Here is a 22,987-nt window from a genome sequence, read left to right on the forward strand (position 1 = left end):
TTATCTGTTTGATTCAACAGAGTAACCTGTAAGCCTGTATCAATTAAGAATGCTACCACCTGAGGGTGTGAAAAAATTTCTCTATATAACTTTATATAAGGTCTGTTATCTCTGGGTCAATAATGGATGTTAGCCATGTCCACCCCGGGGTTTACCTGTTTTTTGAAAAGAATTTTTTAGTATATTGTACCTATGATCGTTGATCATCTCTAGGATTCCATCTAGGATTCCTGTTGATAGTCCGTCTTAGGGGTTGTGTATTTCCCCTAGACTTATTTTGAAAATTAGGATTCCTGTAGGAATTATCCTGAAAAATTGGAATTTCGCTCTGGATTCCCTAGAAGTTATTCACCTGCTGATTTCTTGGAATCCAATTTCTTGGAGACCATCCCCTGAACATATTAATAATGGGTCTTGGTCTTTGGAAAAATCTGCCATCCCAGGGCCTGTTAAATGTCTGCCTAGGGTTTTCCTGTTTCCTGGTTTATTGCTGTGGCATAAAGCCTCAGCTGGGATTCCTGATTTATGCATTAAATGTAAATTTTGGAATGCCAGGGAGTTCCTCGGCAGTCTGAAAACCTTAATTATGTTCAATTATCCCTGCCTGTGCTACTGAATTCATACTGTGTTTAGCCAGACCATCATCTCTAATGCATCTTTTGGAGCCAAAATTAATATAAGACCTCGTCTTTTGTTAAAATGATGATGTCGTATTAAAATAAGACCAGGTCTTATATTAATTTTTGCTCCAGAAGATGCATTAGAGCTGATAGTCCGGCTAGGTCTTATTTTCGGGGAAACACGGTACAATGGTCCCTCAGTTTTCGAACGTCATCCTTTCCGGAAGACTGTTCGAGTTCTGAAATGCTCAAAAACCGAGGCACGGTTTCCCCATTGAAAGTAACGCAAAATGGATTAATCCGTTCCAGACCTTTAAAACCAACCCCTAAAACTGCAAATTTAGCATGAATTTTACTATCTAATGATACCATAGATACATGAAATTTACAGCGTTCGTAAACCGGAATGTTCATCAATGGAGATGTTCGAAAACCGAGGTACTACTGTACGTGACATTTTTAGGTGTGGCGGGGCTCCTCTGAGTATGGCCTTCTTTATTGCATTTCAGGCAGTAACCTGCATGGGAGTGTTAATATTTTCCTCATATATCATTGCCAGAATTGCCAATTTTCTAGTGACTTTGATGGCTTGGGCTGTGTCCTTCTAGTGTAAACCATGCCCCAGGGACGTTAGGTCCACTGTAGGCTATGTGGCTCGCCAGGCCTCTGCGATCCAATCCCGCAGTGTCAGTATCCATTGGGGATGCCTGAGTTATGGCCAATAGCTGTGCATTCAACTGACATGGCTCAGGCACGGCTGATATTTGCCTCATCTCTGTTCCTGTAAGCGTGATAGTGTTTCCTCCTTTATCCCCAATACGGAGAAGCCATTCTGTGTCTGCCAAATCTTTTTGTGAGAAATCAGCGCTCAGGGTCTGGAGTTCTGCTCTAGTGAATTCTCTTCCTTCCTCTAGGTATTGTAGTATTCCCTGTCCATGGTTATAATCTATAACCTGTTTTCTAGTTATTACTGGTCTAGCCTGGTAGACTTCCTCTGGGGCCCACAGGTTGTTATAATCTCCTGGATCCTCCAGGTGTGATCCCTTGGTTTCCATTCATCATCATTTTTAAACCTAACCCTTAGGTTTTCTGCAGATCTGCTCAAAATTTTCCAGGCCAGTGTCTTTCCTTTATTCCTGTCCTCATCGACCTGCGAGAGGCTTTGAAGCAAAATCGCAGGAATTTCCTGCGTGGGCGCCCTTGAAATGAAAGGATTCTCATTTTTAGGATTTTTGAGGTCCATCCGTACATCCTCAGGGGTTTGTACAGGAAGCTGTTTCCTGACTTCTAGTCCGTCTCATACCATGGGTCCTCCTTATTAAGCACAGTGTTTGGATGTCTCCTAATCCTAAGCTTCTTTTTTAGGGATTTAGCTAGAGTCCACATCCTATGGAAGAGAGAGAAAATGAGAGAGAGATATCTAAATGACACAGAAAATAAGCTATAGAAGTTCAGGTGCAAGGGAATATAAGTAATTAGTTTTCCAAACCAAAAATTTCCATTTCACAGTTCAAGCTGTTGACAAATTCTGTCTCGATTTCTCCTCACACAGTTCGGCTCTTCATATATTATTTTGGCTATCCCATATGCCATATGTTGTTACCCACTGTCATCGAGCAGATAGACTTTAAGAAATAAATATTCCTTCCTTTTCTTTAAAGAAGGGCACAGTTTAAAGTGGTCCACGCGGGGATTGAACCAGCAATTTTGGTGTTACTAGTAACGTGCTCTACCCAGCTGAGCTCACCGTCTTTTCTGAGAAGTTTCTGTTCTTGAAAAAGGAGTGCTGACTATGCCAATTTATGACTGACTGTGCCAATTTATGGCCAAGGCTTGAGCATCAGTTGCGAAGTCAGTGGGGAAGTGAAAGTGCCCACCATGCCAATTAATGTTGCGACCACCTGAAAGGGCAGTACCCACATTTCAGTCTTTTCCTGAAAGTCAAAGGGACATTAACCCCTTGGCAGGGCTCTACGTCCCTGCGTGGTACTCGGGACGCGAGTGGGGAAACAGTCCTGGCACACAGTTTCAGGTAGAGTAACACAGCTTTATTTGGGAGCCAATGTCCCTCCAGAGGCCAATGCTCTGATAAGCACAGAAGGTTATACCTAATAGAATAGAATTTAATAACAAATCAAGTCCCAGAGTCAGTCGGAATGGAGAAGGTCCCTGGTCCAGGAGAGGCGACTGGGCCCGTGATGGGTCTGAGGTGAGCTGGTCTTGCAAGGAAGAGCTTCAGAGAGTCCTGGGGTATCGCGGCTTGCACCTCGCAGAGGGTCTTAGCCGGAGCGCCCAGTCGGACCACTCATGGCATTGCTCTGGAGTTCTGCTTTTATTCTCTTTTCCTTGGACTTGTTTACTTCTTAGGTGATAACCAGAAGTGGATTGCCAGGAGTTGTTCATCTCTTAGGTGATAACCAGGGAGTTGTTTGCCAGTTGTTTACCTCTTAGGTGATAACCAGAAGTTGTTTGCCAGGACTTGTTTACCTCTTAGGTGAACGTGTTTACCACTCTATTTTGTTCTGCTCAGTTTCACACATAACTATAAACATGTTCACTTTCATGTATGTGCTCTACACATAAACATGTCTACTTTCACTTCACTCTTATCAGTCTCACACACGTGCAGCCATAATCCTGATCCTAGTGCTGTGTTTCCCCGAAAATAAGACCCCCAAAATGAGCCCCAGTTAAGATCTCAGCCAGGCAGACGCATTTAGTACGTTAGGACGATGTTCCAGAAGATGGTATGACTGTATTTGAATAAATGTAGATTGTTGTACGTGGAAAAAAATAAGACATCCCTTGAAAATGAGCCCTAATGGAGCAAAAATTAATATAAGACCCGGTCTTATTTTGGGGGAAACACGGTAGTAAACAACTTGTTTTGCAAACCTCAATCCACACATATATTTTACATGCTTTATCCAGTGCTCTGGACCCCGCGTTGTTCTTGTCGCTCATTTCACATGCAAGTAAACAGTGGCGAGGAAAGAGTCAGCCGGTTGCCCAGGTCACATAACTGGAAAGTCGCCAGGCTCAAACCCGAGGCCAAGCTGCCTTCCAGGCTGGAGTCCGGTTCCTTAGTTATCGTGCCTAACTTTACCTAACTTTCCCGGGCCTCTTTCACCCAGTCCCCCGGGAGCAGGCACCACCCTTTTCCTCCGGGAGGAGTAGGAGAGGGCTGGTCCCCAAGCGCAGTCCCCTCCCTGGACCCTCCCCCCCAGGCTTTAAGTCGGCGCCGGGGACCTGGAGCCGGCAGTCCAGGGCTGGCCCGCTCCCCCGGTGATCGCGCAGATGGCGGCGCTAGCGACAGTGGCCAAGAAAGTGTGGAGCGCGCGGCGGCTCCTGGTGCTGTTCTTCGCGCCGCTCGCGCTGCTGCCGGTGGTCTTCGCCCTCCCGCCCAAGGTAACGCCCTCTCTGCCTGTGCGTCCCCCATCCGCTTCCCGGGCTGCGTCACAGGCAGGTCCCTCTTTCCCCAAACCTCTGAAGCCGGGACCGCTGAGGTCCCTCTACACAGATTTCACCAGATCCCCCTCCAACCTTTTCCCACTTTGATCCTGCCTCGGGCTGCTGTGAACACCCCTAACTCCTTTTCCCCTTTCCCAGCTGCTCCTGGAGCCTGAGTCACACCCAGTCTTCTGGATCTTCTCACTTCTACATGAATGATTTCTCTTTATTAAGCGCTAACTTCGTGTTCGGCACCGTGTTTGCACCTTTCACTTGACCATCACGAACAGTAATGAATGTGACGCTGTGTGACCTGGGCAAGTCGCTAAACCTCTCTGAACTTCAGTTTACTCTTATGTAAAAGGGGGGGGTGTGGATGTTAGTGCCAATCCATAGGGTTGTGGTGACCAGTAAATGAGGCCATACAGTCATGAGCTGCATAAACCTGATGATGTTTCAGTGGATGACGGATGGCATATACGTCGGTGGTCCCATAAGATTATAATGGAGCCCCCAAATTCCTATTGCCTAGGGACGTGTAACTATCCTGACACGGTAGAACAAACATTCCCACATGTCTGTGGTGATGCTGGTGTAAAAACAAACCTGCTGCGCTGACAGTCGTATAAAAGTACATAGTGCATACAATTATGTACAGTACGTAATACTTGATAATAAACAACTGTTACTGGTTTATGCATGTATTGTACTATATGTTCTAGCGTACTCTTTCTCCTTACATAGAAAAAGTTTGCTGTAAAACAGCATGTCGTGTTAGCCGGCTGGAGCCCACATATCTCGTTCTTTACGGCATCCTTGGATTGCATTATATTCTTTTGTGTTTAATTTAATCTCGTGCTGTTTTTGTACAGTAACCTGCCATACAGGCTCCCAGCCTAGGAGCAACAGGCTAGACCATACACCCTCGGTGTGTAGTAGGTTGTAGCACCCAGGCTTGTATAAGTGCACTCTGTGAAGTTCGCACAATGCAATTGCCTGAAGACGCATGTCTCGAAATGTATCCCCGTTGTTAGTGCCTCATGATTATGTGTGTCAATCTCTGAGAACTGAGCCGTATACAGTAAGTGCCTCGTCATACACTGGTGGGGCTTCACCCAGGCGCCGTGCATGATGGGGACAGTCAAGTTTCATAAAGGCTTCCTAGGAGCAAGGGCAGCACTCAGCTTTGCCTTACGTGCACCATCTCCTTTAATCCCCTCAGTGCCCCTCAGAGGTGGAGAATCATTTACCCCAGTTTTCAGAGAAGAAAAGTGAGGCTCAGAGAGATGTAGTGACTTGCTCAGAATCACACAGCAAGCAGCTGAGTGGGGGTTCAGTCCCTAGCTTGTCAGACTCCAGAATCCTAGCTTTTTCTAGACTCTCAAAGAAAGTCTAGAAGGTGAAAGGCTGCAGATGGATGTCAAGAGTATCACAATGAAAATCACCATCAATGGGAGCTGGAAGGAGATGGTACCGAAAGTCCCTGTGGGTTCCTTCACCTGTGTCCGGCTCATCCAGGCATCGTGGAAGGGTACTAGGCTCATAAGACAGGCTTCTACTTCCAGAAGTCGCATCACCATGCCTCAATGAGATATTAAATTGTTCATAAAATTAATGAGAGGGTGTAATTTAGTGGTGCATTACCCAGCACACACCAGCAGAGACCATAGGAAGTGGGACAGGTGTTCAGAGAGGGCTGCCTGGAGGAAGGGGCCCTCCTTGGGCCGAGGGAGTGACGAGGTACTAGGGGATACCAAAGAGATCCAGGGCTAATACACAAGCAAGTCCTTTAGTATGGACGTACCAAAGCGGTTAGAATTTCTTGACGAGGAAGAGAGAAACAATGAGTGCTGGAATAAGGAATAGGTCACTTTTTCTAAAACCATTCCATCCTACGCCACTTGCTGACCTCGGGACTTTGGACCAATCTCCTTTTTTCTTTGAATCTCACTTTTCTTGTCTATACAATGCAACAATCACCTTGCTAGTTTGGAGAATTGCTGTGAAGAGTTGAGAGAGGAAGTCGCCTGCCTTTGTGAAGGATCACCGGTGGCAGGATGATGGGTCTGCGAGGTCCCAGGCAGAGCTCCAGGGAACAGGTGAAGCACACAGGTTCTCTCTCCTCAGCAGGGGGTCCTGGGAGCTCCCCTCTCTCTGCTCTGCCCTCTAGCAAGATCTGTGAACCCAGGGGCAGTCCCAGGTGCTATGGGGCCTGAAGTGCATAGTATTTGAGGGGCTCAGTTTAAGCAAAAGCGTATAGATTTATAAATACAAAATTCAGTATGGCGCTGGGGAGGGAGTCTGACCTGCACATGTGAATTCAGGCACGCACAGATAATGTAACAGCATGCCTGTAATCCCCGGCAACGGTGGTAGCCTGATGAGCACGGTGTTTGGTGAATGCTTCACTCTTTCTATGTGCAGGCACCATATAAGGGCTTCGCTTCTGTTAGCATCCCTACTGAACAGGTGAGGAAATGGAAGCTCAGCAAGGTTAGGTGGCTTCCCCAAGGTCACACAGCCGGTACAAGGCCAGAACGCAGGGTCTGTACTTCTGACTGCTACACTGTACACTCTTCCTAGAGTTATAAATGAGTGAAAACCTCTCCCAGTTCACTACAGATTCCTGGTGGGGAGACTTTGTGCAGCCTTAGCTGGCACTGACTCTCTAAGTAGCTGACAAACCAGGGCTTCCTCCAAGGAGGCAGGTCTGGCTTCTTGGAAGATTTTAGCTTCCTTCAAAATCTCTATCAGCATACTCAATAATTATATACATATATATGTATATATATAATTATGTACACAATTATATCTATAATTCAATGTATGATTAAGTAAATAATTATATAGATAATTATCATTGTCATAAGTATAATTATTATATTCTTGATGTGAATGACTGACGTTTCTCAATCTTATGTTAAGCACAATATGAATAAAAGCATCCTTAGAGAACATTGAACAGAACACATTGCTGTTTTTATTGATCTGTGACATACATTTAAAGCAAACAGAATGCATTTGCTGTGCAAACACAGCTTCAAGACAATCTCTGTCATCTTAATCAGTTTTAACCCCCGTGATAATGATAACGTCTCCAAACAAAGGCTGGTGGGCTGACAAAAATATGCTGGCTCTTCAAATGTAGCTCCAAGGCAAGTGTCCTCGTGTTCACCCCACCCCCATCAGATTGCCACTTCTAAGCCTCTCTCACATAGAAATTCTGGAAGCCCCAATGCAGGTTGTAGTGTATGGATGGGTTCCGAAAAACTTGCGAAACTGCAGATAGCAAAGCACATAAGGATAGAAGTGTGAGATGCTTGGGCATTTGCCATTTGCTCCTCGTTGAGTCTGGTTCTCCAGGTCACTGCTGCTCTGAGGCTCTATGATTCTGGTTGGTCCAAAGGGTTGGTCCTCATGCAACTGTGCCCTGGCGACTGGTGAGCTGGCCTGCGGGGAGGCTGCGGTTAATCTGAAGGGCAGATGGGGGGAACAATTCTTACATTATGTCCTGGCTCGGAATGCCATCAGCAGGGATGAAAAGGAGTGGGATGCACTTCTAGAATGCAGTGGTTGCAATTTCCAGCGCCACTGGGGATCCAGACTTAGGAAGTCAGGATGCGGCCAGAGGGACCCCCTCAAAGTTTTCCAAAAATGACCATCTTGGGACTTGGTGGAGGTTTGGGGACTGGCCTAGGGCAGCTAGCGGCGACAGACGAGACTAATAAAGCAGGCAAGCTAATAAGCTGTAGCCCCAAGTGCTTGCAGAGGAGTCTTGCCCCTTTCCCACCTTGCACCCACTGAAAGCCAGTTTAGCTGGACTGACCACCTGGCCAAGACGAGTTCTTACAGTGGGTCCTACCAGGTGACTCTTTCTAAGGATGCTCTCAGGAGGAGGAGTTTGGGGGTGCTCTAGGCAGTCCTGCTACAGAGTGTTGTGCAGGTTGTACACTGTACAAGTTACCTTGAGGAGGTAAAGTGAGATTGAACCAACCTATACTCTACATGCTAAACCCTGCACCCCAGTCTAGGGCTGGATCCCCTGAGGAAGAGCCTCTCTTCGTAATTTGCACAAAGGTGTCAAGTGTGGCTACCAGCAGACTTCTCTGGGATGGTGAATCTTTTCAGGGGGTGGTAGTATAGCCATAAGATCAGAGGCCCACTTTTTTGTTGCCTAATTCTTGGGCTGGGGCATTTAGGTGGGGAACGAGGAAAATGGTCATTTCATTCCCAATTTTGAGTCTTTGGAATCAGAATGGGATTCTCATTCTACCTACTTGTTCTGTGACCTTGGACAAATCATTTTACTTCTCTGGGCCTCAGTTTCTTCATTTATAACATGCTGTAGTACCATCTTCCTCCCTGCTTATTATTTGGGCCCAGTGAAATCATATATTGTGCCCACACCATAACTAATTCCTTTTTTATTCAGTGCTCAAGGTAAGTTTTAACGCTCCCATTCTGCAGATGAGGAAACTGAGACTCAGAGAACTAAAATGATGGAAAGAGCATAGGTTTGAGTTAGGAAGAGCTGGGTTTGGGACTTAGCTCTGAAATTATGAGATAGGGGAGCCTGGGTTGGAGACCTCACATTTCTGAGGCTCGATTTTCTCATTTGTGAAGTAAGGAGGACTCACATCCTCTCAAAGGGCTCTCATGAGACTTAATTAAGAGAAAGTACAGGGGTGACCGGTTAGCTCAGTTGGTTAGAACATGATGCTCTAACACCAGGGTTGCCGGTTCGATCCCCACATGGGCCACTGTGAGCTGTGCCCTCCACAACTAGATGGAAACAACTACTTGACTTGGAGCTGATGGGTCCTGGAAAAACACACTTAAAATAAATAAAAGTTTAAAAACAAAAGAGATAAAGGGGATCAAATATATGGTGATGGAAGGAGAACTGACTCTGGGTGGTGAACACACAATGGGATTTATAGACGATGTAATACAGAATTGTACACCTGAAATCTATGTAAATTTACTAACAATTGTCACCCCAATAAAATTAATTAAAAAAAAAAACAAAAAAAAAAAAAAACAAAAGAGAGAGAAGGTACAGAAATTGTCCAGTGCAGTATCAAATATAGTGGGGATTTATAGTAATGACAATAACTGCTAATTCTCCCCCCACCCTATACTGTTTTACATGCTTTCCACATTTTTATTCATTTACTCTTCACATCAGCCTTATATGAATAATGATGATCACCATTTTTATAGATGAGGAAAGAGAGGTACAGAGAAGTTAGGTAATGTTCCTGAGGTCACACAGCTACTAAATATTACTTCGGTCACTTCTCCTCGTCTCTTGATCCTGGGTTTTGGCAGACAGGTGACCAGGGTTCTGAGAAGCCCTTGAGTCTTCCCCTAATAGGAATTTGCCAGACAAGACCACAAGTCTGGCCCTGTGGATCGAGCACCTTCTCTGGTCAGCTACTACCTAGTACTTTTAACTTGCTTCATCTCATTGAACCCCAGAGAACTTGGACCAGGAATTTGTCCACATGCACCCCCAAAATGGCATGAGGTCTGATGTGGTTTCCATCATCCAAATATCACCCACAACATTTCTGTCAGATCCCCTTCCCGCTCAGTATTATTTCCTTAATTACATTCCTATCATTTACCTGTTGTTTTCCTTACCTTAATGCCTTACTGCCCCCTCCTTTAAGAAAAAAAAACACAAAATAAAACTTAAATGTGGCTTTATAAGTGACTTAGAAAGGAAATTTCATGTTAGGACCATGTATGGAAAATCAGGATCATGAATGACTAACAGAAGAAAACTAGCAGTAAATAAGTAAATATCCAATGTTGGGTAATTCTGGCTGCATACAGCTGCCTGCTTGAAGCTGAGGGCCTGAGACGTGCCCTTTCTTTGTTACAAAGGGAGAGAAAGGATCAAGAGAGGTGTAAAAGGCAAGCTAGAACCAAACTGAGACTCTGTTTTGGAGGGAATGAGAAGGAAGAATCAGAAAGGGAGCAACAGTGGTGTTTATTGTCCTTTTCTGAATGGTCCAAAGTCTTCCAGAGCAGGCTTCTTTCACTGCAAGAAATGCTGGACTCGCAGCCGGCATATACTGGGATACCAAAAAAATGTATACACATTTTAAGAAAGGAAAAAAACTGTATTAATGTGTAATACTCAAATACACCGATAACAAAAGATGAATACAAAAAGATGAATACGTTTGACCTCTGCAATTACAAGAGGTGCTCAACGTGGTTTCCACCAGCGTCCAGACACTTCTGATGATGGCGAACTACTGCTTGAGCAACGCTGACCCGAGTATCCACTTGTGGACATTTTCTTGGCACCTCCAGTGTATCTGCCTTTTTTGGAGATTCATAAGGTTGGCTGCCAGCCCCTGCTGCTTGGTTTCCTCATCTGTAAAATGAGAGGGCTACCTAGATGACCTTCTTGGCACCATGCTACTTGGTGGTCGGTCAGTAAAGGAAGACTCCTTGCCTGTGGGTGGCTGCACAGTGCCTCACCGAAGATGTCAGTGTCCTAGTCCCCTGAACCTGGGCATGTCACCTTACTCAGAAAAGGGACCTTTGCAGGTGTGGTCAAGGCAAGGATTTTGAGATGAGGAAATTATTCTGATGACCGGGGTGGATCCCACTTGATCATGAGGATCTGTACAAGAGGGAGCCTGTACAGGGATCTGTCCAGGAGGGTCAGAGTCAGAAGGGAAAGTGATGGGGGCTCACAAGCCAGGGAATGCAGGCAGCCACTAGAAGCTGGAAAAGGCGAGGAGTGGATGGATCTCTCCTCGCGCCTCCAGAAAGACCAGCCCCCAGGGCACCTTGACTGTAGCCCAGTGGAAATGGTTTCAGACATTTGGCCTGTAAAACTGTAAGAGAAGAACTTTGTGCTGTTTTAAGCCTCTGCGATTGAGGTAATTTGCGACAACAGCAACAGGAAATTAATAGGTGGCAGAACCATACTCGCAGCTGTGTGTCTGTCCCATCACGTGGGCCCTTTGTTCCGAGGATGCAAACCCTGGGGTTCAGCAGGGAGCATGGTTTTGGCAAAAAGTCCTGGCTTTGGACTCATGTGGATGTGAGTTCAGCTCCCGCTTCTGCCCCGATGAGCTGTGTGGTTCAGGAAGAGTAACTTCACCTCTCTGAACCTGTTCCCCAATCCGATAAATGGATTTACTCATAGTTCTTTCCTCACAGGATTTCGTGATGAAGAAATAAGCTCATATATGCAAAAGTTACATCTCAGGTACACATACCTTTTGTTTCTTTCACAATCTAATCTTCATACTTTTTTTTTCTTAGAGGGAACTCTGAACCTGATTAGGGGGAAAATGAAAGATGCTGGTAGTGCTGTGTGGAATGAACTCTGTTGAAATGGTCAGTTCTAAGCCTCAGTGTTCTCATATGGAGATTGGGTCCAATAATAGTGTTGTGGGGACAAAATGGTTTTATAGGTTTGAGGCACTTTGCAAAGTGCTGACTCATAGTAAGCACTCCATAAATGTCAGCTGTTACTTACTGCAGTCACTGTCAACATTCCAGAACTTGGTGAGCATTCGAGTTTAATATGCGTAAAGAGGACAGGTGGGCCCAGAGAAGGAAGGTGAGTTGCCTGAGGTGTCCCAGTGAGTGACTGGCAGCTTGGAGATGAGCGCCTCTACCCCCCTCCTCCTCATCTAGTGATTCCCCCATCCCAGGCTCCCAGCCATCAACCTTCTATTCTAGTGACATTTCATTTCATCTTTGAAGCCTAACTTCTAGATAAGGGGTGACAGGGATCAAAGGTCAAGATCCTTATATCTGTTCAGATCATAGTAGGCCCTCAACAACGGAGAAGGACAGCAAATATTTATCGGTCACTTACTAGGAGCTGTGGTCGCCTCGCTCCCGCTGCGCCAGCCACACTGGCCTTCTTGCTGTTTTTTAACTATCCCAAGGTTGCTCTCACCCCAGGGCCTTTGCACTTGCTATTCCCTCTGTCTGAACTGCTCTTCCTCCAGACAAGGCTTGCTTCCTCACTTCAGTCATCCTAGTTCAAAGATGACCCTTCTTAGAGGCCTTCTTGGCCACCCTAATTAACATACAAAATGAAAAATTCTTTACACCGTTCTCTTCCCTGTCTTATCTTTCTTCATGGTTTTTATCCCTTATCTGGCAATATATTACGTATTTAAGGAATGGGCAAGTCTAGATAGGCAGGCTGGGGATTGGCTAGTTCAAATCATTTCAGTGGGCTCTGGGACACAGAGGCTACCCCGAGTGTTCTGGTACCTGGTCCTGGGATGATTAAGGCAGGAGAATAGTGGCCTGGAGTGAGAAAGCCCAGTAACGGAGGTGGTTGGGTTCTGGATTGGCTGGTTTACATTTGGAAAGCACAGGTGAATTGTTTACTATCTCTAGGAATTAGTGAGACCTGGGAAAGGCCGACCCTCCAGAAGTAGCAAGGTCCCAAGATGTCAGAGCAAACTAGAAAATATGGTTGTTATAATCTCCCATACTCTTTCCTTACTGTGATTCAGCCTCATAGGCCTTCTTTTGGTTTTTGAAACCTGCCAAGCTTATTCCTGCCTCAGGGCCTTTGCACTTGCTGTTCTCTCTGCCTGAGATGATATTGCCCCTGATCTTCCACAGCGGGGTCCTTCTAGTCATTGAGGTCTTAGAGCCAGTGACATCTCCTCCTTTGAGTCCCTCTTGATTACCCCTTCTCAAGAATACTTGCTCTCCTTATCCCACAAAACACTCTCTAAAACAGCCACCTGTTTTATTTCCTTCATGGCATTCATCCCAGTCTGAAACGATCATTCATTTGTTCCTTGTCTGCCACCTCTAGTAAGCTGTGAGTAACGTAAGGGCAGGGCCCACGTCTGTCTTGCTCCCTGTAATATTTCCAGTGCCTAAGACAGCGTCTGATACATTTTGTGCTCAGTAAACAAGTGAATAAATGAATTTGGACTTGAATTTGGATAGCTCTGATTTCAGAAGACATGTACTTTTCCAAACCCCCGGACTGCTACCAATTTGTGGAAGGTTTGAGCTGGAATCTGTTTCCAGCCCTTTCATTTTTCAGCTGGGGAGACTGAGGCATAGAGGGGGCGTGGGAGGACTTTCCCAGGCTACCCCAGCCAGGGGGTCTCAGAACCCTTATTGTGCCCCTTCCGTGCTCTCCCCGTCAGGTTTGGCCCATTGCTTATACAGACCCCTTGGCCTCGGAACCATCCCTGTGAGGCCCCGCCAATTTTCCACTTTCCTGGAGCTCCTGCCAGGTGTGTAAACAGGCCAATGTGATTCCCCGTGATGAGGCAAGGAAGAAGATCGTGTTTCCTGACCCGACGCAACAGGACAGTGCCCTCTGGACTGATGAGCAGCATTTTCTGACACCCCCAGACCTTGAAGACACAAAGTCAGAACCCTAGCTAGGCTGGACCTGGCCAGGGCCAAGTCACACACAAGCACCCGAAATGCTCTCTCCAGCTGAGATGTATTAAGAAAGAGACACCAAGGCCGTACCACCTCCTGTCTCCCCCAGCCTCTATTTCCTCATCTGCAAGGTGGGCATAATGAAACCCACCTGCTGGGAAGACTTGAGAGTGCTTGATGCATAGTAGTTGCTCAATAAAAAATTGCAGCTGTCGCTATTATCTGTAAAATAGGGATACCAATCTCTCGGTTCTACTTGTCCCTGAAATTCACAGGGGGGCAGGGAGTCAACGGGAATGAGCCCATGTTGGAGGGGCAGGGGGACTGATAAACAGCACAGAACAGTGATCCCCAACTTGATAAAGACTTTGGCAAAGGCTTGGGGAGGCCAGCACGTTTCCACCGGTCAGTCTAGTGGCCAGTTCCTTTTGCTCTCCTTTCCTGCAGTCCTTATCAGTAGCCTGGGCTGAAAAGGGGATTTGATTTCAACAGTATGAAGCTCTCCTACAGGAATGTGCTGGTCCCTGGGAAGCTGCAGGAAATCAGTTCAATTTTGTTGATGTCCTGGGCCGCATGCCTTATTCATGCCCTCTTCTGTGTCGCCCAAGAGGCCACCTCTCTAGCACTTACTAACTGCGAGGCATGATTCAAAGCACTCCAGATTTGCTAGCTAGCTCATTTAAGCTCACCAGGGCTCTGTGGGGGCAAGAGATGTTATTATCCACATTTCAGATGAGGAAACTGAAGCCCAGAGTGGTTTGGTCACTTGCCCAAGATTCCAACGTTTGGAAGTGGCAGAGCTGGGATTCAAGCCCTGGCATTCCAGCTCCAGAGTTTGTGCTCTTAGCCACGCTGTGTGCCACAGGGGTGATGGACCCATTTTACAGGTGAGGAGGCTGAGGCACAGAGAGGTAAAGCCATTTCCCTAGCACCTCACAGCCATTGGAGGAATAGTAGGGCTGGCATTCAAGCCTAGGTCTGCCTTATTGAAAGCCCACACTCCATGATCCAGCGGAGGCAAAAGGGGAACACAGTGATTGTGCAGGAAGGGGTGGGGAACATCAAGGAAGGCTTCCCAGAGGAGAGGCATGTCATCCTGACACTGGAGTAGGAGTTTAGAGGTCTCGGGGAGCTCTCTGAAGGAACTAACATGGGTGGTCAAGCATGATAGGTAGGAGCTTAGGTTTAGCTGCTTGAGTTCAAACCCTGCCTTTTTAATATGCTATGTGACCTTGGGCCAGTTGCTTAACCTCTCTGTGCCTCAGTGTCCTCATCTGCAAATGGTTATGATAATAATCAATGATGCTTGTAAAGGGCTGAACAAATGTTGGCTGTCTTCCTGGACAAATCACCTACTGTGTTCTGGGCTCTGGGAAATACTTTAAATCAGTGGTTCTCAAGCATTTTGCTCCCAGGGGACACTGGAGACTTGGTCATAATTCGATGGAGGTGCTACTGGCATCTAGTGGGGAGAGGCCTGGGGATGGTGCTAAATACCCCACAATGCATAAGATGGCCCCATGACAGAGAATTCTCAGGTGCCAAATATCAGTGGTGCCGAGGTTGAGAACCCCTGTCCGTGATGCATTTGTTCTTTGATTCCCTGACAAGGCTTTGAGGCAGGCACACTCCAGTCCCATTTTCTGTCAAGGAAACTGAGGCCTGGGGAAGGGCCATGCTTGCCTATGGGCACACAGCCTGGCAGAAGGCCTCGCAGAGCGGAGAGGATTTGGAAATCGAGGGTGTTCCAGGCAAGACAAACTACCCCTGGCCTCACAGCCCCACTTAGAGACGAGCTCCAGGCTCCGCTGGACAGAGCTGATGTCCCCTCTGCCCTCTGGTCTCTCAGCAGGCAGAAACAATGCCTTTCCCTAGGTTGGGAGAAATAACAAGAGAAGCCCTTGTTAGCTGCGTCCCACAGAATCACTTTCTGAGAGGGTGGGGGCAGCATCAGGAGAGTGTGAACTCTCGCACCAGACTTCCTGGACTCCAGTCTTGTTGTCCCACTTCTTGGCTGTGTGACCTTGGGCAAGTTACTTAGCCTCTCTGTACCGCAGTTTCTTCCTCTGTAATATGAGGACACTGATAGGACCTGCCTCATAGGGGTGTTGTGAAGATTGGTTCCTATACTAAAAATACTTGGGGCTGTGCCCGGTGTAGAAGAAGTAGTAGGTAAATATTTGCTGTTATTATTGTAATTAGTAGTAGTATTGTTGTTTGCATTACAAATGAGCCTGTGGATCCAGGGGTCTGGAAGGGCTTTATAGTTCATGAGGTTTGTCTTTGAATCCTCTTGGCCCCTTCCCTTTTCTCACTGGGTGGGTTCTTGGGTTCTCTGAGCCTCCTTTTCCTCTTCCATAAAATGGAATAAGGCTCCTTCCTAGGGGCTGCTGGGAAGATTAAATGAGATAGTGCTTATTCAGAGAAAAACCGCAGTGCAAGTTCCCTTGCCTTTCTTATTGTTGGCCTGAAGCATGGAGCCCCAGAGGCCTGAGAAGTGAGGGATTGTGGGCAGTGGAGGGAGGGTCATTGTCCAGAGAGGCTTGGAAACTGCACAGGTCAGGCCTCAGCAGCAAGGGTCCGCTTCCCTGTCGCTCACCACATCAGCTCCCAGGATGCCTGGGGCAGGGCCAGCTGGACCGGAGCGGGGTGCGATGATGGTAAACAGGAGAGAGTTGAAAATGTCAGGGGCAGGGCAGACCCCTAGTGCCCAAGGGAAGTTAGGCAGAGTAGTGGGCATACCGAATGTGGCCTCAGATGGCCCAGGATGAATCCCGGCTTGGCCAAGAACTTGCTCTGTGAGTGGGAACCAGGGACTTCATTGCCAGCCTTGGTTTCCTCATCTTGTTTCCTGGGCCTGCCTACCTCATGGGGCTGTGCTGAGAGCCGGGGAAATTAGGTGCTTTGAAAACCATAACGAGCCCTGCAAATAGCAAGTCAAGTACAAGGAATCCTGTCCAGCTTGCCCCCCAACACCTGGGCCACAGTAGGTGTTTCATAAATATTTCCAGAATGAATATAGGCTCAAAAAGGATCTTTCTTCAGTGTTTGCTGTGTGTCAGGTGCTGTCCACAAGTGGTTAATACATTCAGTCAAAAAGTATTAATTGAACACGTATGACATGCCATTTACTATTCCCAGGGGACATAGCAGTGAGCCAAATAGTCACAAATCCTTATACTTATGGAGCTGACATCCTAGTGGGGAGACCTTAAAAACAAACAATGGATAAATGAGTAAGATCTGTGGTATGATAAGTGCTGTGGAGAATGAAAAGCTGTGGAGAGAAGGGGGCAGGGAGGTGGGAATGCAACAGTGTGATTTTAGAGTCATGATGGTTTCATTGGGAAGGGAACCTTTGAACAGATACCTGAAGGGGATAACATTTAACATGAAGGAGGTGAGGGAGGGAGCCCTAAGCATATATAAAGGAAGAGAGTTCCGGGCAGGACACTTAAATATTTATAAGTGCAAAGGTCCTAAGGTAGGAGTGTGGCGGGTATTCAAGAAACATCGATGACCTTCCTGGTTCCCATAACAGCCCCTCCAGGAGACAGGCCTGGGTCCCCTGATCGGAGAAACTGAGTTGAAGAACCCAGACAGGATTTAAAGGCAGAGCCCACCCCAATGCCTTCCAGCTGGATTTCGCTTCAACCAGAGAAAGGCCTCCAAAGGTGTGGAAGGCGGTGTCAGGAGCAGAAGGAGGTAGAGAAGCCTTGAGTGGGGCTTATATGCTTGCCCACCCCCTGCTGGGAACTGAAGAGCCCTTTGGACAGGGGGACTAAGTCCCAGAGTGGGATAGAAGCTACCCAAGGTTACGCAGTGGATTGGCCTCTTTCGGAACAACTTGTTCCGCCCTCCTGGGCTGAGCCAGGCTGCTAAGGGCTCCTGGGTCCAATGGGGCTCCCTCCCCCACCCACCTGTCTGGCTCAGGAATGATTAGGCATGTGAGCCTCCCCAGGAATACTTTTACTGAATGGCTCCAAGAACTTGAAGTTGTACATCGTCTGCTAATGAGTCCAGGGGACTAACACACTCGAGTCCAGATGAAGGGTGAGAGGAAAGGGGTCGCTGGCCTCAGAGGTCTCCTGGGGGAAGCACCCTCTCAACTTTCTCCTCTTTTCCCTCTTGAATCTTAAGTCCAAATGGACACAGGTATCTCCTAACTGCTTTCTCAGAGTATTTTCAGGCATAGGAGAGAGGGTTGGAGGGAGGAGCTCTGGCTGGAAATCAGAGACCAGACTTCTGGGTTGCCCCAGTTCTTTTCCTTTGGGTTACCCTGGCTTAACCCTCTGTGCCTCAGTCTCCTTCTCCAGAAAATGGGCACACTATAATCAGCTCTGCTTGTCTTCAAGACTCAACAGACCCAGAGGAGATGTGAAAGGGCCTGGAAAGTGCTTTTCTCTTGGGTGTTTGTCCTTTCATTTCCTTTTATTGAACCTATCAGAGTGTGTAAGGAGCAAAAGTCATAATACGGAAAGGGCTTAGCCCAGCACCGGCACATAGTAAGTGCTCAGTAAATGCTGGGTGTTACCAGTACTGTACCCTCATCGCTGAGCCTGGGACTAGGGCCCAGAGGTCTGGACTCAGACCACCACCATGGGAATCACAGCTTCACCCCTTGCTAGAAGGGCACATGGATAAAAAAGTTGCTGAACCTCTCTGTGCCTCAGTTTCTCATTTCTAAAAAGGGTTGTCTGATGAACAGGTGAGCTAACTCATGTCAAAGGCATGGCTTGGTGCCTGGTCAGTGTAAGCCTTCAATAAGTGGTAGCTTTATTATTTTCATCTATCATTCACTCTGAGGCAAGTCACTCAAGCTCTCTAAGGCACAGTGAGCCAAGCCACATGTAAATGGGGAGAGCAGATGAAGCTGCCTCGTGGGGCTGTGGGTGGAATTTAACAAGGGAATCCACAGGAACCATACCTGGCACACAGTAAGTGCTCAATGCATGCACCCATACTGAATAGCAGTGCTATTGCTCTGAGGCAACAAGGGAGAGTTGCTTGAGAGGCGGGGAGAGAGAGATGCTGCCAGAATCACGGGGCTTTCAGAGAACCACCACGTCTGTTTCCCCTTGATCTCCCTCCCGGCTCTCACTGGATGGCGTAACATACATCTGAATTCATGGGCAAGGACACAGAGGCTCGGAAAAGCCACCTATCGCTCCAAAGCTCGCAGCTTGAGATGTGCACCAGGGACTGTGTGATACCTAGTGGCCTTGTCGCCCTGAGCCTCAGGTGGCCTCATTTAAGTCCCTTGTTCCAAGAGGAGGCCTCCTGCCTGGATGCCGCCTGGCCTGTGCAGAGAGGGTTTCTCTCGGGTTGTCTCTCGTCCTGCCAGGTCGGGTCCTTTGCCTGGACCTTCTGGGTGTGTGCTCCAGGCTCCTTTTCCTTTGGGGTCCATATCTATGCGCCACCTAGAATCAGCACTTTCATCCCCATGTGAAATGCCTTATGCATCATTGCGGTGAAACTTCTAATGGAAAGAGGGCAAGGTATGTTCTCCAAGTAACAGAGCCCGTCAATAGTAGGTGGGATTTTAAATATATACAGCTTACTCTGCCATTCCTCACTTCCAGCACTTTACCTACATTAACTTCATTCTTGCAACAACTCTATGAGGTTGAAATTCTTACCATTATCATCATCTCCATTTTACAGATGAGGAAACTGAGGCACGTAATTAAGTCACTGGCTCTAGAAGCAATAGAGGCAGGATTTGAACCCAAGCACTCTGGCGCTGGCTGCCAAGCTCGTGACTCAGGCTCTTCTGCTTCTTGGCACCGGGTCCAGATTTCAGCCCCCGTCTCCTAGCTCCCTGTCCACTGCTCTTTTCCACTGACCCCAACAGCTCCTGCTTCTTGGGAGACAGCCATCTTCCAGGCGCTGTACCACCATGGTGACTCTGCACCACCGTGGAGACTCTGCAATGCCATCGTTCCTGTGGTGTCTATGAGCAAACTGAGGCTCCAAGCAGGGAAGCCGTCTGCTCGAGGTCACTTCCACCAGGAATGGGTGCCTGAGCCATGATGCTTCAATCTCTAAGTAGTTCCAGAGGCTTTGACCAGTACTTAGTACTGGCCCTGGGCTAGGAGTGGTGAGGGGATTCTGAGAGGTTTAAGGCATGGCTTCTGCCTTTCTAGAATTCAAAATTCAGAGCGCCCCACAGCCTCAGCCATGGACACTTCTGGGGAACAGGCCTCTAGTGGGCAGCAGGAGGGCACCGCTGTGGCCAGCTGGCCCCAGTCCTGTACCCCGAAGGGCCTGGCATGAAGCCGCTGGTGCCTGCTGAGGGCCTGGGCACAGCCCAGTGCCCTGACAAAAATGCCTGCTGCAACCCACCAGGGAGCTGGTGTGTAGGGGGTGGGCAGGGGGAATGGTGGTGGATAAAGTTTCCAGGCAGCTCCTGCTTCTGGGCTTGGAGAACAGACCAGTTCTCTTTCTTTTCTGAGTGAATGAGGGGGGCGAGCTTGGGGTCAATAGGGAAAAAGTTGCCTTGTATCTGCCTGGAAGTCATTCCCCAGCTCAAAAATTAACTGCCTGACATGGCATTTTCTACCCCCTCACCACCCACCTCTGCATGTTCTGCTTATAGACTTTAATCCCTGTGGTAATGGATTGGCTAAATCTGGGAAGCTGGGATTTCTTTGGCGGGGGGATTACAAGGCTTCCGGTAAGAAATGTATGGGTTGGGTTGGCAGAAATAGGGCTGCTCAGGGACTGTGGGGACCGCCCCCATTTTCTCCCTCCCAATCAGGGCCAGGACTAGAGTAGCCCGGGGAAGCACTCAGGGAGCAAAGTTTAAGTGGGGCTCACTGTCAGGGTCTTGCACCTGCCTCACCCCAGTCCCAGCCCTGCCCGCAGCTCCTGATGTGTTAATACAGCTTAGGGCACAGTGGTCTTTCAAGGAAATAAAGTAAAACAAGTCCTTATCTCTGACTCGCTGGGTGACCTCAGGCAACTCACTTTCTTTCTCTGGGCAACCATTGTACTAGGGGTTGGATTGAACCAGGGTTTTCAACCGCGGTGCTATTGACACTCCTGGAAACGAATCAACACTCTGTGTTGGGGGCTGTCCTGAGTACCTCAGGCTGGTCAGCAGCACTCCTGGCCTCTACCCATTACGTGCCATTAGCACTCCTCCCTCGAATCACTGCAAGCAAAAATGTCCCCAGACACATAGTCCCTGGGGAACAGAATCACCCCTTGTTGGGAACCATTGGACTAAATGATCTCAGGTTCATTTTAGCTCTCAGATTTTAAGACTTTATTTTAAGATTTAAGAAATTTTTGAAGCCCACCTTAAATTCCTCTCCGAGGTAGGTACTATTCCTGTGCACCTACAGCATGTAAGGAAATGGAGGATGAGGGCGTTAGGAACTGGCCCACGATCACACGGCTAGAGCGTGGGAGAACTGAGTTTCAAATTCAGGCTTATCTGATCCCAAAGCCCATGCTCTTTCTACTGTGCATGTTTATTGTAGAAAGATTAGAAAATACACAGAAATGAAAGGAAATACAGTACTTCCCTGAGGACAAAATTACTAGGTGGAAGGCACTTCTGGTTTAAGTAGGTGGAATCTAGACTTCTAGTCCATCCACCTTCCTGAAGGAGTCTGACGACAGCAACAAAAAGTAGCAAAGAAAATCTTTGGTGAAGACAGGCAGACCACAGTCCCATCCCCCGGGTGTATGAAGAAGAGATGGCAGTGGCAGTGAGATTTGGACCAAATTGCAGAAGGAAACCAAGAGAGGCGCATGCCACTGAGCTCCCAGGCAGGATGCGGACTTCTCCAGAAGTATTTTTCAACGCTGTGAGCCCTTCCCAATCCTGGCAAAGCCTGGAGCATGCACAGGGAGTGGGGACAGTCCCTGAGACTCATGTGACAGTATAGTCTGGATGAACTGAAAAAGGGGCCTGAAGTCCCTTGGTGAGAAGCAGGATGTTAGAAAGCGGGTGGAAGAGACAGGATGGTTAATGATCAGCTCTACAGTGGTAATGGTTCTACGTTTACTCTCTTGGTTAGTCAGAGACCTGAAAGCTCAAAGAGACACAGAAGAAATGTAATGTTCTTGCATCTTCACACTTATTCTCTACACTAAGCCTGTCGCTTAGAGTAGAGACTTACTTCAGAGCAGAGCTGGTGAGAATGGATTCTGAGATAACCAACGGTGCTAATGCTTAGACACCTCCTGCCCCAGCTTCCTCCCGGCCCCTTTCCCCACACTTTCCTTTAACAGAGAACTGGTCTGGAAAGAGGGGCGCCAATCCTGTGATGGATGAACAGCATGAGACCCACAAAAAGACAGTGTGAGAAATAAGTGAAAAAGGGGACATCAAAGATAAAGTCTGGAAGAGTGGTGTTAGGAAATAGGAGGAACTACTGCACAAGTACAACTCTGTGAAATAGCAAAACAATAATAATAATATAATAATAATTAAAGAAATGATTTCAGTGGGATCTTCTGTGATGTAGACACCCTCAGATTGTCATTTCCAATATGCAGATGAACAAACTTAGGCTCAGAGGATTCGGTGACTTGCCACAAAAATTCAGTAGCAAAACCACTGTGCCCAGGCTTCCTGGCCTGCAGGCCTGACTTCTCTAGAAAAGCTCTGTCCAATAGAACTTTCTAAGGTGATGCAAATGTCCTGTATTCTCTGTGAAGAATGGTAAACACACCCGTCTCATGTGGCTACTGAGCATTTCAACTGTGGCTCATGTGAGGGAGAAACTGGAATTCTAAATTTCATTTCATTGGAATGAATTTAAATTTAAATAGCCCAATGTAGCCTGACGCTACTGCATTTAGACAGCCCAGCCCTGGGATTTCCTTGGCATTCTTTTCCCTTCTGAAAAAGAAAGCTGACCACTTTCCATTTCAGCCATCCTCCAACTCCATCCACCTCAAGGTTTTCCAAATCTGGTCTCTGGAGTCAGCCTTGATAATTAGGATCAGGCTTCTTGCTTTTGGTACCTGTCTTCTGGGGGTACAGTATCCTTCAGGCTCTTCCACCCCTAGTGGTTTCAGCTGAGTCATGCCAGCTTTTGATGGCTGAGGTGGGAGGCTGGGCAATTGAGAGGTGTTTCTCCTGGAGCTATGACCCCGCCTACCCTGGACCACCTCAGCAAGATTCCCTTCCTGAAGCAGAGCCTCTGGACAGAACAAAGTGACCAGGAGGCTAACTACTGATCTGAGATGACCCAGAAAATAAGCCTGCAAGATGAGACACCTCCCTCAACCTCTAAACCCCAGAAGTTAAAATTCAAAGGAACAGGGCCTTGGGATCTCATGACTCTACCCTTCTAGGTAATCTGCCCTAGAGGGTTCAAGAGAAGCCTCCATTTTGCAGACATGCAGACTGAACCTCCTGGGGGCGCAGTGGCTGGTCTGAGTTCACCAAAGGGGGGAGCCCAGAGGCAGAGGGGGCACAAATGTGCTGCGGACTGGCGTGCAATCATGGATCCACCTGGCCCCCCTCCCCGGTCCATTATTTAAATGGT

The 22,987-nt window shown here is 47.6% G+C and overlaps 1 protein-coding gene across 2 annotated transcripts in view; it reads left to right on the forward strand.

The window, feature by feature from the left end:
- Window positions 1-3,667: 3,667 nt before the first annotated feature.
- Window positions 3,668-22,987, forward strand: part of SLC13A3 (solute carrier family 13 member 3) — a 63,847-nt gene continuing 44,527 nt past the window's right edge. The window contains exon 1 of one of the 2 annotated variants that reach the window (XM_081034258.1): window positions 3,668-4,028. In XM_081034258.1, the coding sequence (XP_080890384.1) occupies window positions 3,918-4,028 (111 nt within the window). In that variant the 5' untranslated portion in view covers window positions 3,668-3,917. The remainder of the gene's footprint in view (window positions 4,029-22,987) is intronic. The other variant, XR_013992306.1, reaches the window with a different exon arrangement.

Source organism: Rhinolophus hipposideros (assembly GCF_964194185.1).
Source record: "Rhinolophus hipposideros genome assembly, chromosome: 22".
Lineage (NCBI taxonomy): Eukaryota > Metazoa > Chordata > Mammalia > Chiroptera > Rhinolophidae > Rhinolophus > Rhinolophus hipposideros.